The sequence below is a fragment of the Triplophysa dalaica genome, chromosome 14, assembly GCF_015846415.1.
Source record: "Triplophysa dalaica isolate WHDGS20190420 chromosome 14, ASM1584641v1, whole genome shotgun sequence".
NCBI classification, from domain to species: Eukaryota; Metazoa; Chordata; class Actinopteri; order Cypriniformes; family Nemacheilidae; genus Triplophysa; species Triplophysa dalaica.
In genome coordinates this window covers 2,753,626-2,778,121 of record NC_079555.1, presented here as the reverse complement: position 1 = coordinate 2,778,121, position 24,496 = coordinate 2,753,626, and the positions used below count along the sequence as shown (strand labels likewise).

At 38.9% G+C, this 24,496-nt stretch overlaps 1 protein-coding gene across 4 annotated transcripts in view; it reads right to left on the bottom strand.

Annotated features, from left to right (window-relative positions):
• Positions 1-873: 873 nt before the first annotated feature.
• ptprq (protein tyrosine phosphatase receptor type Q) overlaps positions 874-24,496 on the bottom strand; it is a 42,528-nt gene continuing 18,905 nt past the window's right edge. For all 4 annotated transcript variants that reach the window (XM_056766971.1, XM_056766974.1, XM_056766975.1 and 1 more), the window contains 40 exons: positions 24,250-24,481; positions 22,893-23,021; positions 22,611-22,757; positions 21,277-21,437; positions 20,222-20,633; positions 19,837-19,998; positions 19,570-19,749; positions 18,434-18,541; positions 18,065-18,346; positions 16,517-16,798; positions 16,013-16,133; positions 15,780-15,934; positions 15,414-15,559; positions 14,067-14,208; positions 11,904-12,215; positions 11,548-11,823; positions 10,157-10,308; positions 9,383-9,524; positions 9,007-9,288; positions 7,724-8,047; positions 7,530-7,648; positions 7,269-7,455; positions 6,941-7,182; positions 6,737-6,803; positions 6,499-6,657; positions 6,186-6,405; positions 6,035-6,108; positions 5,849-5,948; positions 5,633-5,761; positions 5,406-5,450; positions 4,716-4,742; positions 4,461-4,542; positions 4,185-4,275; positions 3,690-3,766; positions 3,464-3,598; positions 2,557-2,682; positions 2,275-2,423; positions 2,033-2,168; positions 1,819-1,942; positions 874-1,576 (listed from right to left, as the gene is read on the bottom strand). In XM_056766971.1, the coding sequence (XP_056622949.1) occupies positions 1,539-1,576; positions 1,819-1,942; positions 2,033-2,168; positions 2,275-2,423; positions 2,557-2,682; positions 3,464-3,598; positions 3,690-3,766; positions 4,185-4,275; positions 4,461-4,542; positions 4,716-4,742; positions 5,406-5,450; positions 5,633-5,761; positions 5,849-5,948; positions 6,035-6,108; positions 6,186-6,405; positions 6,499-6,657; positions 6,737-6,803; positions 6,941-7,182; positions 7,269-7,455; positions 7,530-7,648; positions 7,724-8,047; positions 9,007-9,288; positions 9,383-9,524; positions 10,157-10,308; positions 11,548-11,823; positions 11,904-12,215; positions 14,067-14,208; positions 15,414-15,559; positions 15,780-15,934; positions 16,013-16,133; positions 16,517-16,798; positions 18,065-18,346; positions 18,434-18,541; positions 19,570-19,749; positions 19,837-19,998; positions 20,222-20,633; positions 21,277-21,437; positions 22,611-22,757; positions 22,893-23,021; positions 24,250-24,481 (6,474 nt within the window). In that variant the 3' untranslated portion in view covers positions 874-1,538. The remainder of the gene's footprint in view (positions 1,577-1,818; positions 1,943-2,032; positions 2,169-2,274; positions 2,424-2,556; positions 2,683-3,463; positions 3,599-3,689; positions 3,767-4,184; positions 4,276-4,460; positions 4,543-4,715; positions 4,743-5,405; positions 5,451-5,632; positions 5,762-5,848; positions 5,949-6,034; positions 6,109-6,185; positions 6,406-6,498; positions 6,658-6,736; positions 6,804-6,940; positions 7,183-7,268; positions 7,456-7,529; positions 7,649-7,723; positions 8,048-9,006; positions 9,289-9,382; positions 9,525-10,156; positions 10,309-11,547; positions 11,824-11,903; positions 12,216-14,066; positions 14,209-15,413; positions 15,560-15,779; positions 15,935-16,012; positions 16,134-16,516; positions 16,799-18,064; positions 18,347-18,433; positions 18,542-19,569; positions 19,750-19,836; positions 19,999-20,221; positions 20,634-21,276; positions 21,438-22,610; positions 22,758-22,892; positions 23,022-24,249; positions 24,482-24,496) is intronic.

Here is a 24,496-nt window from a genome sequence, read left to right as displayed (position 1 = left end):
AGAAATAGCATAATGTTGGCTGTAATTATGATGTACTCGGTTACGAGGAAAACCGTTGTTTGGATAAATGTTTTCTAATACTGTTGAATGGATCCAGTATGCGTTTATGGAGCTGGCACATCGATTAAACTTGACATTTGAGTGTTGCCTAATTATTGAGAATTAATTATAAACAATAGCATTTATTTACATGAATAAATATGAACTACACCACCATTAGCTGGAACTGAAAACTGCCACAAAAACAATTTAAATATCAACTTTTTACACACAACGTCACCGTGAAACAACTTAATAAACAAAATAATTAATCATACCTACTTTCTCATCCGAAGTTCATGTTTGCAACAATCGCCAAACATCAGTTTATTTCCATTATATAATGTAAATGTGCAGTTACCTAATTTATATTATTTATACATTATTAAATAATAATTTGTGCCATCTTGTAACACATTCGCTGTTGTACTGTAATGAAACATAGTACTGTACTCGAAAAACATCTGCGTTGTCTTTGAAAGAAAAGCAATATATTTCAAAACACAAATATTTTCAAATATACACACAACAAAAAGTATTTCATCTCCTGACACAGTTTGGCTTGATAATTAATGATAAAGCAAAGACATTTGACTAAGTTTGTGAGACCATAAATGTTAGTACCTCACATTGTGAATAAAGCAAGAAAGGACAACTAAAAGATTGATCCAGTAATTATTTACAAATTTCTTCACATGGACAATCGGTATCTTATTATGCCCAAGCAAAACTTAACAAAATATGTTTATTTCAAAGTCTCCCAGCGGTCAAATATAAATGACACGGCATTACTCCTGATGGATTTCTACATGTTTTCAACCTCACGGGAAAAATATCTTGTACGTGTGAAAAAGACAAACATTTACAAAGAATTAGTGCCGTTTTCTAGCTGTGAACACAACATCACACAATATGTGAAGAGTTCTCACACTCACAACTTTAAGTGTGAATGACTATGGAAAAAAAACACGAAATGACCTTATCATTTCATGACAAACAATGTTAAATAATTATAATTGTGTCCCGACTGTTCATTCTGGTTTTGTTTAAAAAATCGGGAATAAATTCCTTACGGTTTCCTTCTCCTCGTACATTTCATTCTAAATACCATAAAACATCCAGCTCTTTACATTTACAGCTCTAAACTCTCACATTCTTTAAAAGCAAATACGTCCGTGTCTGTTCTGCTTTGAGTCCATACGTAGGAGGTTCTCATCACATATCGTAGGTAGAAATAAAAGAATTACAGGTGATGGAAGAACTTTGAAAAACCTTTGATGGATGAGACCGTCTGCTAGATATAAAGAAGAGTGTGAAACCGAGATCAGATTAGTGAAGGAATTGTGTGTTTGTTTGTCTGAATTAGAGAGTTACTCTCCTCTTATGTTCTCTGTTTGGCCCCGAGGTCTCGAGTCCCAGCGTCCGTGGGGCTTTCATGAGGTTCTCCTCACAACCATCAGACAAAGATGAACAGCTGACAAGAGAAAAGCTTCCTCACGTTACATTGTTGTCTCCTCCCACTCCAGCTCCACATCACCTGAGAAGATCGAACAGGATCTTTATGCATCACATACTCGGAGTCAGAGGAAGTCATACAGCAGTCGTGCTGCGATTTAATGAAGCAATTAAAAATCAACACCAAAGAAACACATGGACTCATTTCGGCGTCGCCATAGAAACTAATCGTGTCTGAAGGCGAGGACAATATTAGCATCTTCAACAGGACTGTACATGTAGCACTACTTTACGATGATAAAGACCTTCCATGGCCTTCCAAACCTTCCATGGCATCCAACGAGTCCATCTTCTGCAGAGCGGAGTAGTTGACAAACCAGATGGACTGACTGTTTCCCTTAGCCGTCAGCAGGTCCATCGTGCTTTGATGCAGAAACATATACTGAGCCTGAACCAGAGGAACACAACAACATCAGAGCACACCGCTATTCTGCGTCTGCCATATAAAGAGGAAAAGAAGTGTTTGTGAAGGCTTTACCAGGTTTTGCACCGTGCACATTCTCTCACTGCGCAGCTCCGCAACCAGACCGTAGATATCCACGAAGTCATGATCCCTCACATGCTGAATGAGATGATCCAGAGCTATGAACACACCCGTCCTTCCCACACCAGCGCTGTACTCACACATACAGAACAGCTGAGCTTCATACATGCCCTGTTATGTATGTACAGTAGATCTTGTAAGAAAGGGGAGCGGCGCTAAACAAGCGTCTGGTGTACCTGCAGTGCACAACTATGGTTGTGTTGTCATGATTTCTGCTGGAACGGACCTCTTTGACAAACTGGATTAGAGGGGAGCTGGACTCCGGAACGCCGTGTTCGGGCCATGATGTGTAGTTGAAGTGATGGACAATCATGTAGTGACCATGCTGGAGAGAGAGAGAGAGATCATCCATCAATCCCGTCTGTCTGTAAATATTAGCTTTCAAGATATACACAGTTTTGCATTCACACGGAACAAAATGATGTCATCACGTCAGGCTATTTATTAAATAGTGTTACCCTCTCCACTCTCAGTGATCGAACCGTCCAATCAGGTCGCACGTCCTCTGTGAGTTTAGTGATGATGATGTCAGCAAACACAGTGACGGGTTTATTGTCCTCCGGCCAATACTGATGACAGCGAATCTGAAACGACCAATCAGAATATTTTCCAGTTAAGTTGTGATTGTGTTTTTCCAACAGATTTTGAAAATGATATTCTTCTGTTATTGGGGATTTTAAAAGGTAAAGTTTATTTCTTCAATATCTCAGTTTCTCCTGGAAACCAACGAGATGAAAAGGAGAGCAAACAGAAACCTTTGTTTACACTTAAGGTCTTTGCACATACAGGCCGAAATTTTCGTATGTGTTTTTTCGTATTTGGGTTTCGTTTGTACGGTGTCTCTGAATTGTTAAAAAAAGGCCTCTCAAAATGCTTGACGAATGCGAACAATGCAAGAAATCGAATCTGGTCCGAATTCTTTATGAAGGACGAAAATATCTGAGGCAGTGTGTAAATGTGATTGACACAACGTGAGGTCGTATTTCATTTTCAACGCACAGATATTTCGGACTCAATGTGCTTTAGTCTCAAATATTTCTCCCAAACCAGGAAAGAGAGTCAGAAATCTCACAAATGTCTCCATTTCAGAAGAGATAACAACAATCTCTCAAACAGATCTCAGATTTGTCAAGTCTGCAATCCAAACGAACATTTCACATCAAATTCACCCAAATCCGGATTATTTGACCTCTACAATCTACATTCATTTAACACCTCCAAACTCTTCATGTCTCATTTGGTTTTGGTTTTGGTTTTATTTATTTTGAGCAATTTTAATCATTCTTTTTTTATTCCAAAAACAAAATCCCCATGACATAAACATCTTTAAATAACTGCCTAAAAAACCCTACAGTCCAAACATACCCGGCCCTTCTCAAAGCACTGTGTGAGCATGACGATGGTTTTGGTCCCTGTCTCCCAAATCATCCTCCAGAAGTCTGCGACTGTACTGGGCAGTGGACCCTGCGTGGCTATGAACTCATTGGGACACAGATAACCCTGAGAGAAGAACACAGATGTCAGATGAGCGTTCGGCTGCGGTATGAAGATCACAGATCGTGACGTGTGCATGCTTTCCCACTGCTCTTACAGACACAAAACTGGCATTGATGAAGTCAGATCCCGGCATTCCAGGTTCAGACAGTAACTTCACTCTGTTATTGTTGTCTGAAACAAACATGAGAAAAAATGCGTTTTAAGTTTCCATGTTAAAAGGAATGTTACTTCAACCAACCGTGTACATTTGTCATTTACTCACAACAGTCTAAACTTATATAACGTTTTTATAAAAAAAAACCTTTTTGTAGTCCTTATCATGTTCCAATTGCTTCATTGGTAAGTTGCTTTGGACAAAACAGTCTGCTAAATGACTAAATGTACGTACTGTAAATGTATTTCTGTGTACATGAAATACGATTTTGAGGAATATCTGAATTCATTGACCAAAGGACAGTGACAGCATACAGGTTGTGTTTTGTTTGTGAACGGTCTTCCTAGTTCGGACTGAAGCAAAGTGAAGTAAAGGATGTCAAAATTTGATTGCGCTGTTTTTAGGAGTGTGTAAATGAGGCGGAATCTGTCGTACAGGGTTTAATATTAGTGAAGCGATTCTTGGAGCGATTCCAGGGCAGGTCAGCATCCGACGTGGCCAAATCCTGAAGAAACTTTGGCAATTCCTGTAACACACAACAGAAAATGGTCTTTTATAAAAGACACCAGGAAGAAATCCATCCATCATGCTGTCTTGAACACATAACTCTGCCCATCCATTTTAAATCACTGAAACTCATTTTACACTTCTCTACTGCTCTCTCTCTCTCTCACCCACCCACACAAAACAACAACAAACACTGAAGCTTACAGCAAACTCCTCCTGAAACTTGGCGTTGTCATTGGCACAAAGATTCTCCACATGCTGAAGAAACGATTTCTTACTGATTGGCCTGTAAATGTGCATAAAAACACCCACAAAACCATAAACAAACAGAGCAGATTTTCTCAGAGGGTGCTCATGGGTAAACACTTTACAGATAAACAAACAGATGCTGGTGTCTTATGGACTGAAATATAAACAATCATATAAATAAAGGTTGAAACAAGCGACCTTCTCACTTACCTGAGAGATTTCCTGTAACTCAGCAGCCTGTAACAAAACACAGAAAAAAATGTGTTTAGAGCCAAGAACAATGAACATTATGCTTCTTTTCCACATTAAATATCAAATAAGACCTGAAATCTTATTCCAACATGGTCTAATTCCGTGGTTCTCGAAAATTAGGAACTCGGAAATTCCCTTTGTGCATCCCTTTGCGCCCTCTTCCCAATATAAATACTTATAATCTCATTTTTGAATTTGAATTAAGAGAAAAACAAATTCTGTTAAACAACGCTGGAACATCAAAATGATTGGTTGGTGATGTTTTATATGATTGTATTTAATTTATGCATTTCTACATTTCATATAATGCCAAACAATCGGTGCCCCCCCCTGTCCATCTTGGGGCCCCCAGTTTTAGAACCACTGATCTAATTTAAGAAACACACACTAGCAAGTACAGTATGTTTCTTCTAGTAGAACCACAAAAAAGCAAAAACGACACAGCTACACTATAAAACAGAACAGCGCTGTGTTACTGCTTTGTACATAATGTAGTATGTTCAATAAAAGACATTACAACACAATCGTGAAGAACCGACTCAACACCAGCAACTAACAGCACACACACACGCACGTGTATAGAAACGACAGTGACTATGTTAAATATTGTCATGCATCAGGGACACACCAACATCACGGTTTACTTACTGGATGACAAAAATCTCCTTTCTTCTAAAGAAGAAAGAGGAGTACCTGAGAACACACGGCAGTGAGTTAGTGAATTAGTGAAATCAAGCGAGAAATTGAATAAATGAAATATATAGAAGATTGATTAAATAAATGTGAATTAATTAGTGAAGATATGAGTGGATGAGAAAGTGAGTGAGTGAGTGAGGAATCGTGTACGCAGATGTGTGTGATGTCACAGGTCGTACCGGTTAATCTTCTCTTCTTTAAACTCCATGTCGGCCACAGAGATGAGTTGATCCAGCTTGAACTTGGTCTCGAAGATCTCAGCCTCGCGTGGAGAGTATGTCCCGCCTTCCTTCTGCCTCCGGTGTATTCTGGGATTGGAGGGGTTAGAGAGTCTAGTTGCTAAAAGTGATAAATCTTACGGTCTTTGAGTATTTTATGGAAATTGCATCGCATACCTCACAGAGCAGTATATAATCAGGATCAGAAACACAAGCAAAAACACAGAGAGCACAACTCCCAGAATGATCTGCTCATCACGAGTGAACAGTTGGTCATCTGAAAGAAACGGTGTAACGCTGCATTTTTTTTTTTTTAAATGCACGCCACAGCAGTCAGTAAACACCCGTTTCATACGTCCATACCTGCAGTTCTAATCCTCTCTGAATAGTCAGAATCGGTGTACTGCCCACGGATATTTGTCGCCCGGAATTTGAATCTAGAGTACAATCGTGAACACTTAACTGGGTTACATTTTTTAAATAAACAAAACAAAATTAGCTGCTTGTGTCTTACACATAGTATGTTTTGGGTTTAAGAGGTCCGTTACACAGCATCCGAGCATCTTCAGACAAACAGCCTTCGTCCTCTCCTATCACGTATGTGTTTGCATGTGTGGTCGTGCGTTCAGATCTCTCAGAGCATGCCGGATTCACAAATCCCTCATCGGTCAGATACGGAGCGGTGGGCTGGAGGAAAACACTCTTCCAGTTGGACAGATTGCCGTAGTCCATCACTGCATCAAGAGGACACCAATAAGCTCTTTCCCACCGCTGGTCTATTATGAGGTGGATTTATCGTATATAATGTGAAATGTCATTTGTTATACCTGCCGGCTCAGAAACAATGACCTGGACTCTCTGGATGGGTCCGTGGTCATCAGTGAAGAAGCATTCGGGCATCTCAATGGTTATGGTGTTGGAGGTTGTGAAGACAAGACCTGCGTTGTTCACAGCGACCCGCGGCCTCCTCGTCGGCTTGGGGGGGGCTAAATAAACCCATCGGAATCTCAAAACGACAGTCACTTCAGAAAACAAATCATCGGATCGAAATCAGATTTCTCATACCTTTTACACCAGTGGTGACCTGGACTTCGGAACTTGGTCCTAAACCTGCTCCATTCACTGCTGCTATCTGCAACCATCACATACAAGTGACTATTTTATCATGTGACGATAACAACGTCTTCAAGTCCGAAAACGAACACAACACAACTTAGTGCTCCATATGCATTTGAAAACTGGTCTGAATTAGTCTGTGGAAGTGATTACCCGTATGCTGTAGTTGAATCCGCCCTGCAGTCCTTCAATGACAGTGGTCATGGTGTTGTTAGGGTTGCTGACCAATGGCAGGCTGTTGATACTGAAAACTAGCTGTCCGTCGCGGTAGACGGCAGCGTGGTACGCGCTAATGTTTCCGTTGGGCTCATCCGGCGGAGAGAACGTCAGGTAGACCCGTGTCACTTCGCCCGGATTTACAGTCAAGGTCACATTTTGAGGTGGATCTTTGGGCTCTGGGAGAACACAAATACGATGAGAACTTGCTTGTGAAAGATTTGTTTAATGAAAATCAATCACGAGCATGTAGAGGTTTCCTCACCGTCCTCCAGGGTCCTGATGAGGACGGGTTGGGATGCTTTGCCATCCCCGTGTGCGCTGGAAACACTCCCTGTGAAGGCGGTGACAGTCACAGAGTACAACGTAAACGCCGTCAGGTCTCCCACAACCACCGCCCGGATCTCCTCTGAGTGTCGTACCAAACTAACGTTAGCTCCAGAGCCGTCCAGCTGCAAGAGAACGAGGAAACAGTCATAGGACAAAACAGAGAATCCAGTTGATGTTTTCATGTTTGTGAACTCACAGCAATGATGTCGATAAGGTATGATGTGGGCCCTGAGATGACCGAGGGTTCCTCCCACTCCACCTTTAACCCGGTGGCAGACGGAACTACTGAGATGGGACCAGGAGGAGCATCAGGATCTGAGACAAAACACATGAAGTGAGAAAAAGCCAGGCTTGAGTTTTGGGTGGATTCGTGCGCATGTACACGCATACTTCCAGCAAGCGTCTGCGTGTGGATCCACCCCGAAGGTTCTCCAGGTCCGGCTCTGGTGAACGCCAGCACTCGGATGCGGTATTCTCTGTATTTAAGCAGAGATGAGAGTGTGACTCCGTTGGTTTCTCCATCCACCCACTCCATGACCTCACTCTCCACACACGACTCCGTATCTTCCTTCATCCGACAGTGTCTAGCCAATCTCTGAATCTCCACGCTGTAACCCTGTAACAGACCGGGCACGCGGGCCGGACGCTGCCAGATTAGAGACACGCTGTCAGAGGAGACCTCCGTTACTGTCGGGGACTGGGGGGGACCAGGAACTGATAGAGAGAGGAAGACAACATCACTTCATTTATTACTTATTTGACTTCAGTCAGACAGAAGAAAGATATTATTTTGAAAAGTGAATTTTTGTGTTATAGGCTGTTTCATAGGACACGCGCACGATGACCCCTAGTTACCTTCCGGTTTGTGTTTGGCTAGTGTCTAATAATATTACTATTACTAACTATTTATATTTCATGTAATTTTATGTAAATATCAATTTATATAATTATGTTATTTCATAATAATTGTTTTTAATATACGATTTGTTGAATTCTGTTGTATGTTCATTTTATTAAATAAACAATTTGTTGAATGGGTCCTGTAGTTTTGACGCATTTGAAGAAACCGTACGGGACACTGATATCTAGTGGTTGAGCCTGGTATCGCAGTCTAAATTCAAAATAATGGAGAGACAAGTTTAGCCTAGTTTCATTTGATTGTTATCAGAAATAATCAACAAGAACTCTATTGTTTGTGCATGTGTACCGCAAGTAAGGTTGGGGTTACAAAAGAGCGCATTCGCCGTAACTTTTGTTTATGTTGTTAAGATGTATGCAATGTCCAAAAATAAAACAAAATAAACAAAAATATAAAAAAAGTAATGTTGTATAAAGTTAGTAGTGTGTTTCTTCTAATGTTTTGCATTGTTATTATTATTTAATGCAATTTAATTTTGTTGCATCATTTTCTAATTTCAAACATAGTTTTTTGGGTTTGATGTATAGTTAGCTCTGCATATTCACTCACTTTTCATTTTGGACTGTTTATGACATTTATAAATAAGTCGAGATGAAGCCAAATGATGAGGGATAAAGAGTAAACTATGCCACTCTCATTTCCATGTAAGCATCCTAAAACTTCTCTCATAAAGCATCACAGCGCTACAGCTGCGGCTCATCTTGATTCTTGTACTGCACTTGATAATTTAAATGAAACCGTCAGGACACTGTACCCGACTCTGATGGAGTTTGTGCCGTGCAGTTTGCCTCCTCTCCCGCTCCGGCTGAATTTACTGCCGCCACGCTGATGATGTAGAAGGCATCTGGTGACAGACCGTTGAAGGTGTGGACCACTGTGTATGGGAGCGTGAGGGAATGAACCTCCTCCTCCTGATCTCCAGAGCGGATGAGGTAATGCAGAATCTCTCCGTTTGGATGAACCGGAGGCTCCCATTCCATATACACCGAATTCCAATCCAATCCGGAGCACGTCAGATTCCCAACTGCATCTGACACTGTAACATTCAGAAGATGGGGGTGGTTGTGATGTGAATTCAAGTTCCACTTTAATCCCGAAAAATCGATCAATGGTACGCTTCTGTGCGTTACCTGACTCATTGGTGGTGAATATGACAGGTAAGCTGTACTGCTCTCCGTTTCCAGCCCTGGTTTGTGTGCTGACGCTGATCTCGTATGAGTTATGAGGTCTGAAGCCTCTCAGTTCTGCATGTGTGGATGCATCTGATGAGTTCTGGAGATAACACGCGTATGTGAATTTAATATAAAAATTCACAGGTGACTCTGGACCACAAAACCAGTAATAAGAGTATTTTTTTTTAATCATAGATCATCTTAATTAATACGCTTTCCATTGATGTTTGGTATTAATGACAGGATAATATTTGGCCAAGAAATAAGAATCTGAGGGCGCAAAAAATCATAATATTGAGAAAATGGTCTTTAAAGTTGTCCATCAGAGGCTAGGTTGCAGGCTGTTGCCAAGAAGAAACAGGTTTGTTTTAACACTCTTTATTGGCTTTCAGGTGTAATGACGTTGTAGAATGACCCGAAAGCTAAAATTCTATGCTTTACATAGATACCAAACTTGAGTGGGTTATTCCCAAAGAGCGGTCAGCAGCGAAGCCTGTTTCCGGCCATTTTTGTTCGCGATTGTGCTGCAGCCACTCACAGAAATAAAGTTTTATATATATATATATATACGTAGGAAATTTACAAAATTTCTTCATGGAATATAATTTTTTACTTAATATTCTAATAATTTTTGCATAAAGAAACATCAAATTTTTGATCCAAATATTGCCAGAAATATCCCTGTGCTACTTAAGACCAGGCTCACATATAAACATGAACACAGGTGTGCACCTGATATCTGATGGTGTACGTGTTCAGTTCCAGTATTCTGAAGCCGTAATGCTGAACGATTCCGTTGGGTTCCAGACTGGGTTCCCACTGAAGCCAAACAGAATCTGAAGTGTGGTTGAATATACTGAGATTGCGTGGTGGGGACATCGGTCCTGAACACGCAGACAGACGAGACATTAAACATGTAGATCAATCGGTAAAGGGTTCAATCCCAGAGAACGCACATGCTGCTCAAAAACAAAAGTATATCATGAATGTAAGTCACTTTGAATCAAAATGTCTGCGAAATGCATTTGTAAAATGTTATGTAAAGGCAAACACACGATGTCTTGTATAATTTGGCTTGAAATTGGTTTTAAAGTTAAGATATTAAATAAAAAATTGTATTGCATAAATATCACAAGCCTAAAAAACATACACTTAAGGGATGCACAATAATAAAGAAAAGTGCAAAATGAGGAAGCTTGATAATAATGTGATGTACAATATAGGAATGAATAAGGTTTGTAACATGAATTTGAACTATGTTTTAATATAAATATTTAAATATAAATAATAATATTTGAAGAGTTTGGTTTCAAAATGAGATTTTTTTAAATGTTTTTTATTGTGCATTCCAATTAATATCAATCAAACTAATAACTCCAAAAATACAGTTCACTAGCACAATAAAACACAAGAAAATCAAGAAAACATTATATAAAACATGATTTTAGAAACATGTTATCCTTCTTAATTTATAATTTATATTCTTTAAACTTGGAAGTTTGATGTGTAATATTTTTTAACAATTTCTAAAAATCATGTTTTTTATTGTGCTGCAGTCGTTTGTTTTGCATACAGCAAAACATACAGCTAACCAACATACAGCTAACCAACACAATTAAAACAGGATAACAAAATAAAAACATGATTTTTGAACGTTATCTCATTTTGGAACCAAACTCTTCATTAAAACCTGAAAATGATAACCTCATGCACATGATCGTCTTCCACGTCAAAGCACAAGCACGCACACAAATTTGTGTGCATATACGTAACTTTTTAAAGTATTAAAATCATTTGGTTACAACCCTGCCTTAGATTTATACTTTTTTCAGATTTCAACTATCAAACAACACGTGAAGAGTTTGGTTCCAAAATGAAACAACTTCCAAAAATCATGGTTTTTTTTAACTCATCCTGTTTTTATTGTGTTAGTTAGCTGTATTTGTTTAGTTATTATGGCTTAAATCAAAACAAACGACCTGCGGTCTGATTGATATTAATTGGAATGCACAATAAAAAACATGATTACTGAAAATGTTAAAACCATATCACACATCAAACGTCCATGTTTAAAGTCTGGATATTCATCATTTAAAGTATAATCATGGCACAGATCATCTAACCTGCTTCATCAGTATGCAGGGGTATGATCACAGCCGGCCCGACGCCCAGCCGGGTCACCGCAGCGACTGAGAGATTGTAAGGTGTGAATGGAGTGAGATCTGTCAGCGTTACATGAGTTTCAGGGGTGAAGTTTTTGTGGACGCCTCCAGACCCCTGCAGCACGATGGCATAATCTATGATCTCTCCGTTGGGCTCCGCTGGAGGAAACCACGTCACATAGATGGAAGCCCAAGAGAGATTTCTGCTAGCTCCTGGGAATGGAGGAGAACCTGGAACTAGAAGACGCACAAACCCGAACATTTCAGTGGACCTGCTCTGAAGAATAAGCAGGAATACAGGACTGCTGCGTGCATACCATCTTCATCGGTTCGCAGGTGCAGCATCGTGGTGTGATTTACGGCCGCCCCCGCGCCCGTCGATGGGGTAACTCTGATGACGTATGGAAAGTACTTCCTGAGCTTGGTGAACAGGTAGATGTTTTCTGTGGTCGAGGTGGAGAGGGTGGCGTTGAGCGTCCGGTTGATGGAGGGATGGCTCGTGCCCGCCTCTTCCAAATTGAGCAGGTAGAACACTTTACCATTGGGCTCCAGAGGAGGATCCCAACTGATCACCACAGCCGTGGAGCTGAAGACCTTAGCGGTAAGGTTGTGGACCGGACCGCTCGGTACTGCAGGAGGCGAAAGAGATATAAAATGAATATATTTGACGAATGGCCAACGGTTACGCTTTAGAGAAGGGAAGTGCAAAATGATCGTTCCTTCCCCAAACTGAAGTGTGAGAAACTGTGACACAATGCGTTTCTGTGCTGTGACATGAACGGTGAGATGAAAATCTCAGAAGAAATGTCAGAAAAAATACAAAATTATATTTTGATTTTTTTTTTTTTTTAAAAGGATATTTTTAGGACAATTTTAAGACAATTCACACTGTCATTATTTAAATGGTTTAGGGCTGACAAACGATTAATCGTGATTAATCGCATCCAGAATAAAAGTTTGTGTTTACATAATATATGTCTGTGTACTGTGCGTATTAATTTTGTATTTATAAACACAAACACATACACATGAATACGTAGGAAACATTTACACATATTTATTTATATTTACCAATAATTGAAATGATATATAAACGTTTATAAATATTTAGATTTTTCTTAAATATAGGCATGTATGTGGATGTGTTAATAAACACAAAATTAATATGCACAGACATATTTTATGTAAACCCAAACTTTTATTCTGGATGCGATTAATCGTTTGACAGCCCTAGAAAAAACAAATAAATATTTGTGCCTGGGATGAATACTGTGTAGTGAGAATGAGATTTTTCACATCGCAATAATGAGCTCAATTATTTAGTAAAAAATGACACAATGCGACAAATCTTAATGGTCTTCAAACATGCTCCGTGTGCAAAACATTATTTCTTCTGTGTATTTTCGTGGTAAAAATGGACATTTCTTCATGAGGTTTACCCATTAGATGTGCACAGCATTATTTGTATCCACAAATACTTCAAACAACAATAAAACAACACTGCAGAGACAATACTGTAAAGAAACAGCAGAGAACATGTTTTGCATCGTACAGCGAAATCGCTAATAGAAAATATGATATTTAGTACAAACACATATGCAACATTACACACAAACAGATCAATATTACACACATCTGTAGAAATGATCAAATGTTAAACAAACTCCAACACAACCTGCAAAATTCAGAATCAAGGTAAAACATCAGAGACGGAGAGGAAAGGAGAAACAAAACAAGCCAGATGTTAAAATCCTTCATGAATCTTGTCGACTGATTTGGACTGAACTGAGCTGCTGAAGATGGACGGCTTTCCAAAAACTCCAAATCAATCCCACGCGACCGTAAACAAAACAGCTATCATTGTTGCTTTCAACGAAACACTTTTCTCAGACACCGGGGAGAAAGCCTTCATTTGGTTCAGAAGGTCACCTCTGCGCCCGTTTTCACCAAAATCACACAAAAACTGACCTGAAGATGAAACCATACGGAGCTGAAGTTTCATATTTTTTGCGCCATGAATAACCAATGGCATGGATTTGGGGGCAATCTGACCAAAGTGACAAGAAAGAATTTTATAGTTATATAGTTAGTCATATATATATATATTATTTGTGCTTTTCTGTTTAGCGATGAGAAACGACCCTTCAGCTTCAACCCTTTGAAACCCTTCTTTCGTCAGAATGAATTATCCTCACCAGCAATGAAATATGAAGTTCCCAGAAACTAGAAAGAAAAAAGGTTTTCTATTTCTCAACAAATCCTGTAAGAGGAAACTCAAGCTGAGATCGTCTGGAGGTTTGAGATCAAACACACGCCTGATAGAGGCTCGACGGTCCCAGTTTGCAGTCGGAAGGAAGCGGTCTCCTTTCACAGGATGTGCTGAATCTGCGCTGTGTGTTTCGGCGTGATTTTTTTAGAGTAATCGGTTGGAAAAGTGACGCAGAGGTGTGATTCTGCCCCGAGCGTATGAGGCCACTGACCCTCCTCTAGTGTAGTGAAGTTGAGAGGGGGGCTGTACACTTCCCCATCACCAGCAGAAGTGCTGGAACTCATCCACACACTGTACGTCTGTCCTGCTATCAGATCAGACAGCACGCAGCCGTGATCTGAACCCGGGATCCTCTATAAAAGGACAAAGAGAGAGAACCTGATCATTTAGTGCACAACGACATTAGCATTATATCGGCAGTGTTGGGCAAGTTGCTCTGAAAAAGTAATGAATTACTAGTTACTAATTACTAATTACATATTCAATAGTGTAAATAGATTACTGTACAAATCCCTCTTTCAAAAAGTCGCTTTTAATTCAATAAAATAAATAATATAAAACTACAAATAATATTATTGTTAGTTGACAAAGTATTACAAATGTGGGAATTATACATTAAAGATGACTTTGAATTTGGATGTCAATTCCACTATTGCACACACATATATCACACACGGTATTACGTTTAATTACTTCAAAAGTAACTGTAATTACAATTCATTCCTATTTACAAGTAATTTAATCACAGTAGCTAATTACACTGTTACATCCAACAGTGTATATCGGGGATTGTGAGATTAAAGTGTATGTGCATGTCTGTCTGATTTTGTGTACGTACAATAACATCTCTTCACATAAAGTAACAACAAAATGTTAATGTTATTTCTAAAGCCCTTTTAATGATGCACATGAAATCCTTTCTAGACAACCTTCACATCACGTTAAAGGTAAATGTGGTTTTTTTTTTAGTTTTAGTGTAACTTCACTAATTGAATTTGTATTACACACAGTGTTGGGCAAGTTACTCTGATAAAAGTAATGAACTACTAGTTACTAATCAACAGTGTAATTAGATTAATGTACAAATGACTCGCTCCGAATAGTTAATTCATTAATTATTACTAATTACTCTCTATATCCTACATTAAGCTCGATTAGTCAAGTGTTCAAGGATGGAGATGAAACGTCACTCTTAAGTCATTCAAATAAGTAATATTAAACTACATAAAGTTTTATTATTAACTGACCAAAGTATTACAAATGTGAGAATAATACATAAAAGCAGGGATTTTAAAGCTAGACTTTGAATTTTTATGTTAATTCCAGACAAATATTACACAAAGTATTAATTTTAATTACATCAGAAGTGAATTGTAGAAAACATAAGGACTTATCCCTTACTTTACTTTTTCAAATGAAGAGTAATTTAATTTAAGTTACACCCAACACTGATTACAAATCATCGGGAACAAAATAAATGTTATCATCAAATGCACAGCTTGACAGAGATGAAAAAACGTCAAGATGTGATTTGAGGTATACATATGTATGTATGCACCTGTGTAAAGAGCGTGTCATTGTCTGTGTAGTAGACGGTGTAGAACTGGATGATGCCGTTGGGTTCGGTCGGCGGAGACCAACTGAGACGTACTGTAGAGGTCGTGAGGAGCATGTATGACACATTCTGCGGAGGGTCCGATGGAGCTGCATCATAGAAAAAGATCAAGTCTCAGTGAGAACGCAAGGTTAAAAATGAAAGTGTTTCATGTAGAAAGAGTGTTCATAACCGTTGTGTCTCTTCATGTTAAATGGGTGCATTATCACAACTTCTATGTTGGAGGGTCATATAATACTTACGATATTATCATATAATACTGCTCATAGTAATTGTCAATATTGTGATACCCCTATCATTCACATTTACCTGATTCTAAGGTGCTGAACGTGATGTAAATCAACAGTCCTCCATCTCCCAGTCGAGTCCAGCTGCTGACCGAGGCGTTATACTGACCCGGCCCATCAACACTGACCACCACTGATGTTTCAGTCACATTCGCCACAAGCTCAGAGCTCAGATTCCTATCGAACATAGTTGTAGCCCTCAAAAGCGAGATCCTCTCTGTAGACTTTGAATGTAGGACTTTTTAAATAACTCACCAAACTCTCACTACATAATACAAGATCTCTGAGTTGGCCTCGTCCGGAGCTTGCCAGGACAACTCCACTTCTGTATCTGACAATTTCCTGGCGGCTAGTAATTTTGGAGGTGAACTGGGTGCTGTCATTTAGGAAAAACATTCACGATTGGTTACCAGACCCTAAACAAGGGACTGACACGCCACAGCGGAGAAAGACTCTTATGTGTACAGACATGAAGGAAGTTTGGGAGAATAAATGCATACAGCGAACGTCCAGCATACAGATCTGTAAATCAAACAACCAAAAGGATTAAATGTGAGAAAACATGTCGATGACGTCCCATTAAACTCCCAGAATGCTGTCTGTAATGTCCTATGAGAGAAGAAATAGAACGGTAATGAAATTCGGCAAATTAGGAATCGATCCTTTCACATCCCTCATACCTTCACCAGAGAGACTCTAGAGAGGAAAACGTTCATTATACGCATATTTCTACTTCCTTTAAGAAAAACAAACACTCACTGTCTTCCAGTGTTGTGATGTTCAGTATCTCACTGCTGTGGTTGCCCATCCCGACTCGTGTGGCGGCCTGAACGCTGACCCGGTAACGCGTGTACTTCCTCAGGTTGGACAGGACAGCGAAGGGCACGGATGTGGTTTTGTTCAGAGCGTGTGTGGCGTTCCAGTAATCCACATTGTAGAACAGAATGATGCCGTTTGCGAGAAGCGGCGGAGACCATGAGACGTTTACCTCGCTGGATCCGATGCTCTCATAGATCAGATCGGAAGGTGGACTGCCAGGCACTGCCACAGACAGAACAAACTAGTGAATTAATTTTGGATTTGTACAAATACTATTAACTTTAAGTGCATAACAGCCTTCATAGAACAACATGCAAATCATTGATTTTCATTAAAAAAAAGTTAAATACTATAAAAAAATTGGGCTTTCAAACGATTAATCACGATTAATCGCATCCAGAATAAAAGTTTGGGAAATCATAATATATGCTGTTTACTGTGTATTTTTATTTAGAATTTATAAAAACATTGCATTTATTTAAGAAAAAGATGAAATTTTAATGTGATTTTAAAAACATTTACATATAATCTTAATTATAGGCAAATATAAATTAATACATGCAAACTTTTTCTAAATATATACATGTTGTGTACGTGTATGTGTTTATAAATACTAAATTAATATGCACAGTACACAGACAGACTTTTATTCTGGACGTGATTAATCGCAATGAATCGTTTGACAGCCCTATAAAAAATACAATCCATTTCCTGTAAAATATTTTTTTTTAAATGTAATAGTAGCCTACTTGTTTAACATAAAAAAGTAGGTTAACTCTCAGTCGACTTTTTATGTACTTCTCAGAAAGATACTTAAAACTACAGTATTCTTATTATAGTGGCAGTCTGTCCTCAAACTTTTAAAGAAGACTCTTAAAATTATAATAAAGTATTCTAAGTGAACTAGGCTTGTAGTTATGTTTAGTGTTGTGATTGCGATGCCTACTTAATACTTTATTCTACATACTGTCTTATAAACATTCATGTTCAATGTTAAATATTAAACTATACTGTAAGTATGATTTTAAGTTCAGAGAAAATATTCTTGCAGTATAAAAACTAGTATATAGTATACCTAGTGTAGTGTACTTCCATAAGAATTGAACAAGTAAACTATTTTCGCTTGTAGTATAATTACAGTACGAACCAAAAAATAGTTGTAAACAAGTTTTTTACTGTTACACTTAAAGTATACTTGAAAGTATACTTTCATAAACTAGAAAAGTGCGCCAATGTGGTCCCAATTAGTACCAGAATCGTACACTTATAATCTAAATTAACTATTAGTACATTAAGATAAGAATACCTACTACAAAAAAGTATACTTAAAATAATAATTTAGTCTACTTTATAATAATAAATTAAACTTGTAGTATACTAACTGATTCACACATAAGGACACAGAACTGCATGAAAGTGGTTGTTTTGTTGGCTTCTGCATTCATCAAGCAGTTTAAATGAAATATTAACACACGCACACTGACTCACCATCCTCTCCTGAAAGCATCTGAAGAGTATCAGATATCTGCTCTCCGTGGCCATGTTGTGTATACGCAAGGACCGTCACATTGTAGTACGTGTATGGCTTCAGATAGCGCAGCGTGACGCCGGCTGACGTGCTGTTGACCGTGTCGCTGTACGTTCCGTTGCTGTACGTGACCTCATACTGTCGGATGATGCCATTGGGTTTCTCCGGTGGTGACCAGCTGAGAGTGACGGTGGAGGATGTGGTTCTCACTACGGTCAGATCACGCGGGGGCGAATCGGGCTCTGTAAAGAAAATACAGTATAAAGGTACCGAAAGATCCAACAAGTCTGAAAGAATGTCTACATGAGATATTAAAAAAGGCTCAGTACCATCCTCCAGTGTCACAACAAAGATGTAGTCATCATCGCCCTGAGGGCTTTCACCCACAGCTGTAGACGCCGCCACACGCAACTTATAACTGCTGTACTTCTCCAAACCTGTACATGACGTAGTGTTAATGCAGTCGAGCCACACAGTATTTGTACCGAAAAACACACAATTTTAAATGTATGAGCGTCATTGCATATGACATGCAAATATCAAACCAATAAGTTCAATCGTACATACATCGCAAATACCACGTTTATTATGTGGACGCTTTGAAGTGCATAGTAACTGTAATGTAAACTACACCTGTGTGAACCTGAGGGAGAAGGATGCTGTCTTCAAGTGCACCTGGGAAACTCGTTTTGTTTTTTGTCGGAAATGTGTAGCAAAAACCACACTAGTAAATTTGACTCGACTGGTCGATCATGTGCTTCCAACTCGTAAGTACAATATGTCTAACTCCACCTGAGGTTAACGTTACTTTATATGGATTAAAAAAGAATTTCAAACTGTATGAGGCCCGATTAACATTTAGCATCTAAAAACGCATGGAAAAGCGGCACTCCGAAAAGTTAAACTATTTCCATCTCGATGCGGCGCGCATGAGCGTCGCAACCACTTTATGACCATGTCGCCCCATATTTGCGGGCATCTACATTTGAAATAACGAATATGCACACGGAAAAGCCGTGAACTGTGATTCGTGCAAAGTAATTTCGAAAATGGCTCAGACAGTGAAGGATCTGGTTTAGCATCATTTGTATATAGGAGCAAAGTTTATCACAGTGTCCTTATCCTAAAACTATTAAAACATTATGGCCTAAATATTATTTGAAAATGTTAAACGAAATGAAAAATTGAAGAACTGAAATAAATTTAAGCTGAGGTGCTGAAATTATTAACAAAAAATAAACAAAAAACAAATAATATATAGCAATGTAAAAAAAAAAATGATAAAAGCACATAACAAAATTAATAACTTTAATTAGCTTTTAAGTTTTCTTCGCTAGAATAAGGTTACCATAAAAGTGAAAAAAAAAATGTTATTAGGTAATTCAATAAAATTCAAACATTTGTGTCTTTCAGGTTCACTTTTATCTTTTCATTCTGTTTTTAATCACATTTGTTAGTGTATTACCCGTGAGCACTATGCTGGTGGTGTCCGTCACCTCCCGTAACTCCTGGTTGGTAAGGAGGTTCTGTGCATACACTGTGTAATAGGTTATCTTGCCGTTCGGGTTGAGCGGCGGTTCCCAGCTGACCTGAATAGAGGTGGAGCTAATGTTCTGATAGGACACGTCCTGAACTGAGCTGGGCACTGCAGAATAACAGTAGAGTTAGCACAGTACATATAGCTGATGTTCCTCATGGTTCATTTGTTAAAGGAGATCTGATGGTGTTTTACCCTGTTCAGCTGTTTTCACCGTAACATGGGTTGAAGGTCCTTCTCCAATGATGTTGTTTGCCGTCACGCTAAATTTGTACTCTGTGAAAGGACTCAGTCTTCTGATCACATAAACCATCTGATCAGACGAGAACTCTACAGTCTCCTCAGTGGCTGGCAGGACTGTCAATCAAACACAGCAAACGCAACCAATCAGGCACCAGAAAGTGATGTTTCTATCTTGAGCTCTGAAAATGTATCAGCTAACAGTAGAAACTTGATCGGAAGCTAACTTCAAAGACGATTGGAAAAGAGCACAAAGATACTAGTAAAGGTCAGAAGGGAACACCCTCTTGATTTTTTTGTGATGTCATAACATGCGGGGTCATTGAGAAGAGATAATTACCCTCTATCCCCATGGTTGTTGCATCTCGAGTTGGGAAGTTTGTCTGCTGCTCGGTGAAGCCCGTTGCAACCGCCCTAGTGGAGCGGCGAGGCTGTGAGGGGCTTAAGTTAACCAATGGCGGCTGGTCAGTGCTAAAGATAAAAGGTGACAGTTCGGTCGGAAGGTCCATGGTTACGGCCTCTGTCTCAGCAGACGCATCTATTATGTCGTGGGTCACCGTAAGCCAAGGAGGGGGAGTGTGGGGGGTGCTCGGTGTGGAAGGAAGGTCAGAGGTCAGTTCAGTGTTTGTTTGGTCAGTACTGGTAAAATAATCGCCCGAAGTAGGAGAGGTTCCATGTGGAGTCAAAGCGAAGATGTTAGACGTGGTGAAGTCAAGCGATCTTGCATTGCGACGTATCGATGGAGAATCCTTCTGTTGATATCAGGGAGATATAAAATCAGTAAAGGAAAACCAAACACAGACTACACTAGTAAATCTAGCATTTCTCAATCAAAAAATCTTAACAATAAAACAGAACATTTTACTTCTCTTTTTCATATTAAAAACGTTTATTATAAACTTATTGTTGTGAATGGTAAGAAAAAGGTTTTCAGCAATGATTTAAGGTACTAGCTCAATAACTGATTTTTGTTTATATTTATCCCAGAAAGTTACAGATTGGAGCTTTGACAGTGATTTCTTTACTACAGTAAAATAACTTTTCAGATAATTTCAAATCATCATTCAAAGTATAAGTTTAACCAAAAATTCTGTCATCGTTTCTCATGTCGTTTCAAACCGCAGAACACAAAAGAAGATATTTTGAAGAAAGTTGGTAAGTTAACCGAACAGCGCTGGACGCAATTAACCTCTATTGTATGCACAAAAAACCAAAGCAAGTCAATTGCTTTGGTGGAAGAAAGAACGTCTTACAGGTGTGGAATGACAGAAGGGTGAATAAATGATGACAGAATCTTTATTTTTGGGTGAACTTTCCTAATCATATATACAGGTATTGACAGGTTTCACAAGATTTGTTTGTGTAATCTGTTACATGTATGTGTGTGTCTCTCACCAGTCTTCGCAGGGTGATGTCCTGTACAAGTGTACTGTAGTGCTGTACTAGGATCCTGTAGTGTGTGATGAGTCCATTTGGTTGGCTCGGAGTTCTCCATGACAGACGCACAGATGTCGAGTCGATGGCCTCCACTGCCAGATTAGACACGGCACCCGGGGCTAACATAAAAACACACACACATACAGTTATAAAGAGACTTACTGTATATATAAAGACAACTGTGTACTTTACAGGATAGCAAAGGACGAGTGGACTTCTAAGGAATAACAATTGCACCGTCTATCATCTTGCATATGAATATTAGTAGTAACAGAAACACTTTATAATGAGGTTGTATTCATTAGCATTTGATTTCTTTTGTATTCAAGCACTATGTGACTCTGTTATCACGAGTCATGTCCTTCGGCTCCATCTTTATATAAATACAACTTATTTTGGCTGATTTTCACACAAAGTCTTAGGTCACGACAATGATTCTTCATCAATGTTAGGAGCTCTTCTATAGGGAATGATCCTATAGAGATGCTGTCTACTGTATCTTTCATGTTGGGAGAAATAAGCAAACACAACAGACACTGTTACATTGAGGGAGAACAATACTATGGAAAGCGTAGAACTGACATCCTTTTTTGTCAACTTGGTCATTCTGAGCACGATTCATATTTCATAAAATGTTGAAACACTTCTGAAAGAGTTTCATTTTATCTACAGAAGAAAATCTTAGAAGCACTAGGCACAAAAATCTCCTTTGTATAATCTCCCTGATGTCTCGGAGAAACAACTAGATTTTTTTTTTATGGCTACATTGAAGCACAATGAACAGCCGTGCGTCTTTCCAAGCGTAACTGAATGTTGTTATGGAAATGTTTGCAATCCAAAACACCACAAGAGATTTTGACCTGCGGAACGAATCATTTGAGAGTCAGTCGAGAAGTAAGGTAAGAATATTATTACAAAATAATCGTTTTTTTACACCTTTGGACATAAACTTGTTGTTGGACACTCCTTAAACCAAAGCGGGACCTTAAAAATCCCTGGATAAGTAAGTTTATATGTAATTTCAAATATTGGTAAATATAAATAAATACATCTAAATATTTCCTAAATATGTGTGCGTGAATATTTTTGTGTTTACAAATACAAAATGAACATGCACATAGAAATATATAATGTAAATACTTTTATTCTGGATGTCATTAATCCCGACAAATCATTTGCCATCCCTATATCGGAAACTCATCCGTGGAAATACAGATGGAAACGGTGACTCAAAAAGGAAAAGTTACTCGAACAGTGTTTTATATTTGATGTGTCTGTGATTCTATATTTACCTTCTGGTAGTGTAGTAATGTTGAATACAGCTTCTGGTCCTGTGGCTCCTGCTGATTTGGCCATGACATGGATGTAGTACAGTGTGTAAGGAGTCAGTCCGGTGTAAGTAAACATCGGATCAAACGTGCTGTTCTCACTTATAAACCCTGAAATACACACAATTCATGATCTGTATGCATTTTGTGAGAAGGCATGTTGGATGGGTTAAGTGAAAATAATAAGGAATGATAAGGAAAGAACACTAAGGAGCTGCTGGATGGTGAGTCGGAGAAATCGGTTACCTGTCGAGCTGTTGAGCTGGATGACGTAACTGAAACGTCCGGTGATGATGTTCGGGGGTTCCCAAGATAGAGACAGAGATTTGGAGGTGATGTTTCTCACCATTATGTTTTGTGGAGGATCTTCAGGAGCTGTAAAACACAACCACACATAAACACACTATATGAGCTCGACTAATGCCTAGTAGTGACTTTGTCACCAGGGATCTGAGACTGCACTTCATCTCTTTTGGTATTGTCCTCGTACACAATTTTTCTGGATTGATTAATCATAATTTGCTTTTGAACTTTTTTCTATTGTTCGAAGATATATTGTTTGGTTTCTTTGCTATACGTGATACAAAAAAAGAACAAATATTTTATAGTCAATCATTTATTTTTACTAAATTTCATATCCATCCATCGGTTTTTAAAACGAAACTCAACAGTACATTCAGGCACTGTGCAATATTCTTTTTTTTACTGAATAATTCTCTTTTTTTATGTTGATGCTGTCGCTCTTGTAAAACTTTTTTCCTAATCCTTGTTTTTTTTGTTATTGTTGTCAACCTACTTACTTTTAATATATTCTCTAATGTATTATAAAAATTATCTTAATTGAAATATAAATTTATACCTTTTTGTATTTACCCTTGGCAATAAAAAAAAGAATCACGTTAGCTTTCATGTTCTCTCCTATTGGCTGTCGCTCCTAAAAGTCGCTCCTCAATTGCATTTTCATTTGCATACACACGCCCAATCCCATCGCCAACAGTTGCTACAGCTCGTGTCGCTGGAAGTCGCCGGCTCTCCATTGGAATGAATGAAATCATGTCGCTCGTAATGTGAACGAGGCTTAGTACACACATGATGCGATTGCCTCAAGAATGAGACGTAAGATGTTGGAAGAAAGAACACTGACCAAACTCTTTGGTGAAGCTAAAGAGATTTATTCAGCCATTTATTCATTAAAAAAAAAATGTATGTGTTACAGATTTGTTTGCGGGAGAAAGGAGTCAAGAGTCAAATATGTCTGGACTTTACTATGCTTACGCTCTTGTGAAAACAAATAATCAGAGGAAAATAGCATATGACGATATTGTTCATCTGTATTTGAGTGTAAAAATTAAGTTATGATATTTCAGGTTAAAGTTTTGGAGATTTGGTTAAATAGAGACAAGAGCTGCACTTTCATTCACGAAATAGCTGCCGAGTGACCTGACGTGCCTTAAAGAGAATAGGATTATAACATACACAGATTACTTGTGCACAATACGACTGGATACATCTTTAATAAACTACTTTCTTTTTTTGTGTTATTTTAAAATGAAGACTGGTGGTGTGTGCACATTTGAATGTGTGCTTGTGTGTGTTGCCATACCGGCCTCAGGCATGCGGACCATAGTACTGGCGATCTGTCCCTCCCCGTCACTGGTGAAGGCGGAGACTTCAAACACGTAAGGCGTGTAGGGGCGGAGCTCATCGATGCTGATGCTGATTGGGACAGCCCAGACGGAGGCGGGTGGAACAGCTGAGAGCGTAACCGATGGCAACACAGCAGAGGTCAGCTCGGCCGGACTAGGTGTTCCACGGGATAGGATGTCTGCCGCATCCTAAGAGACAGAAAT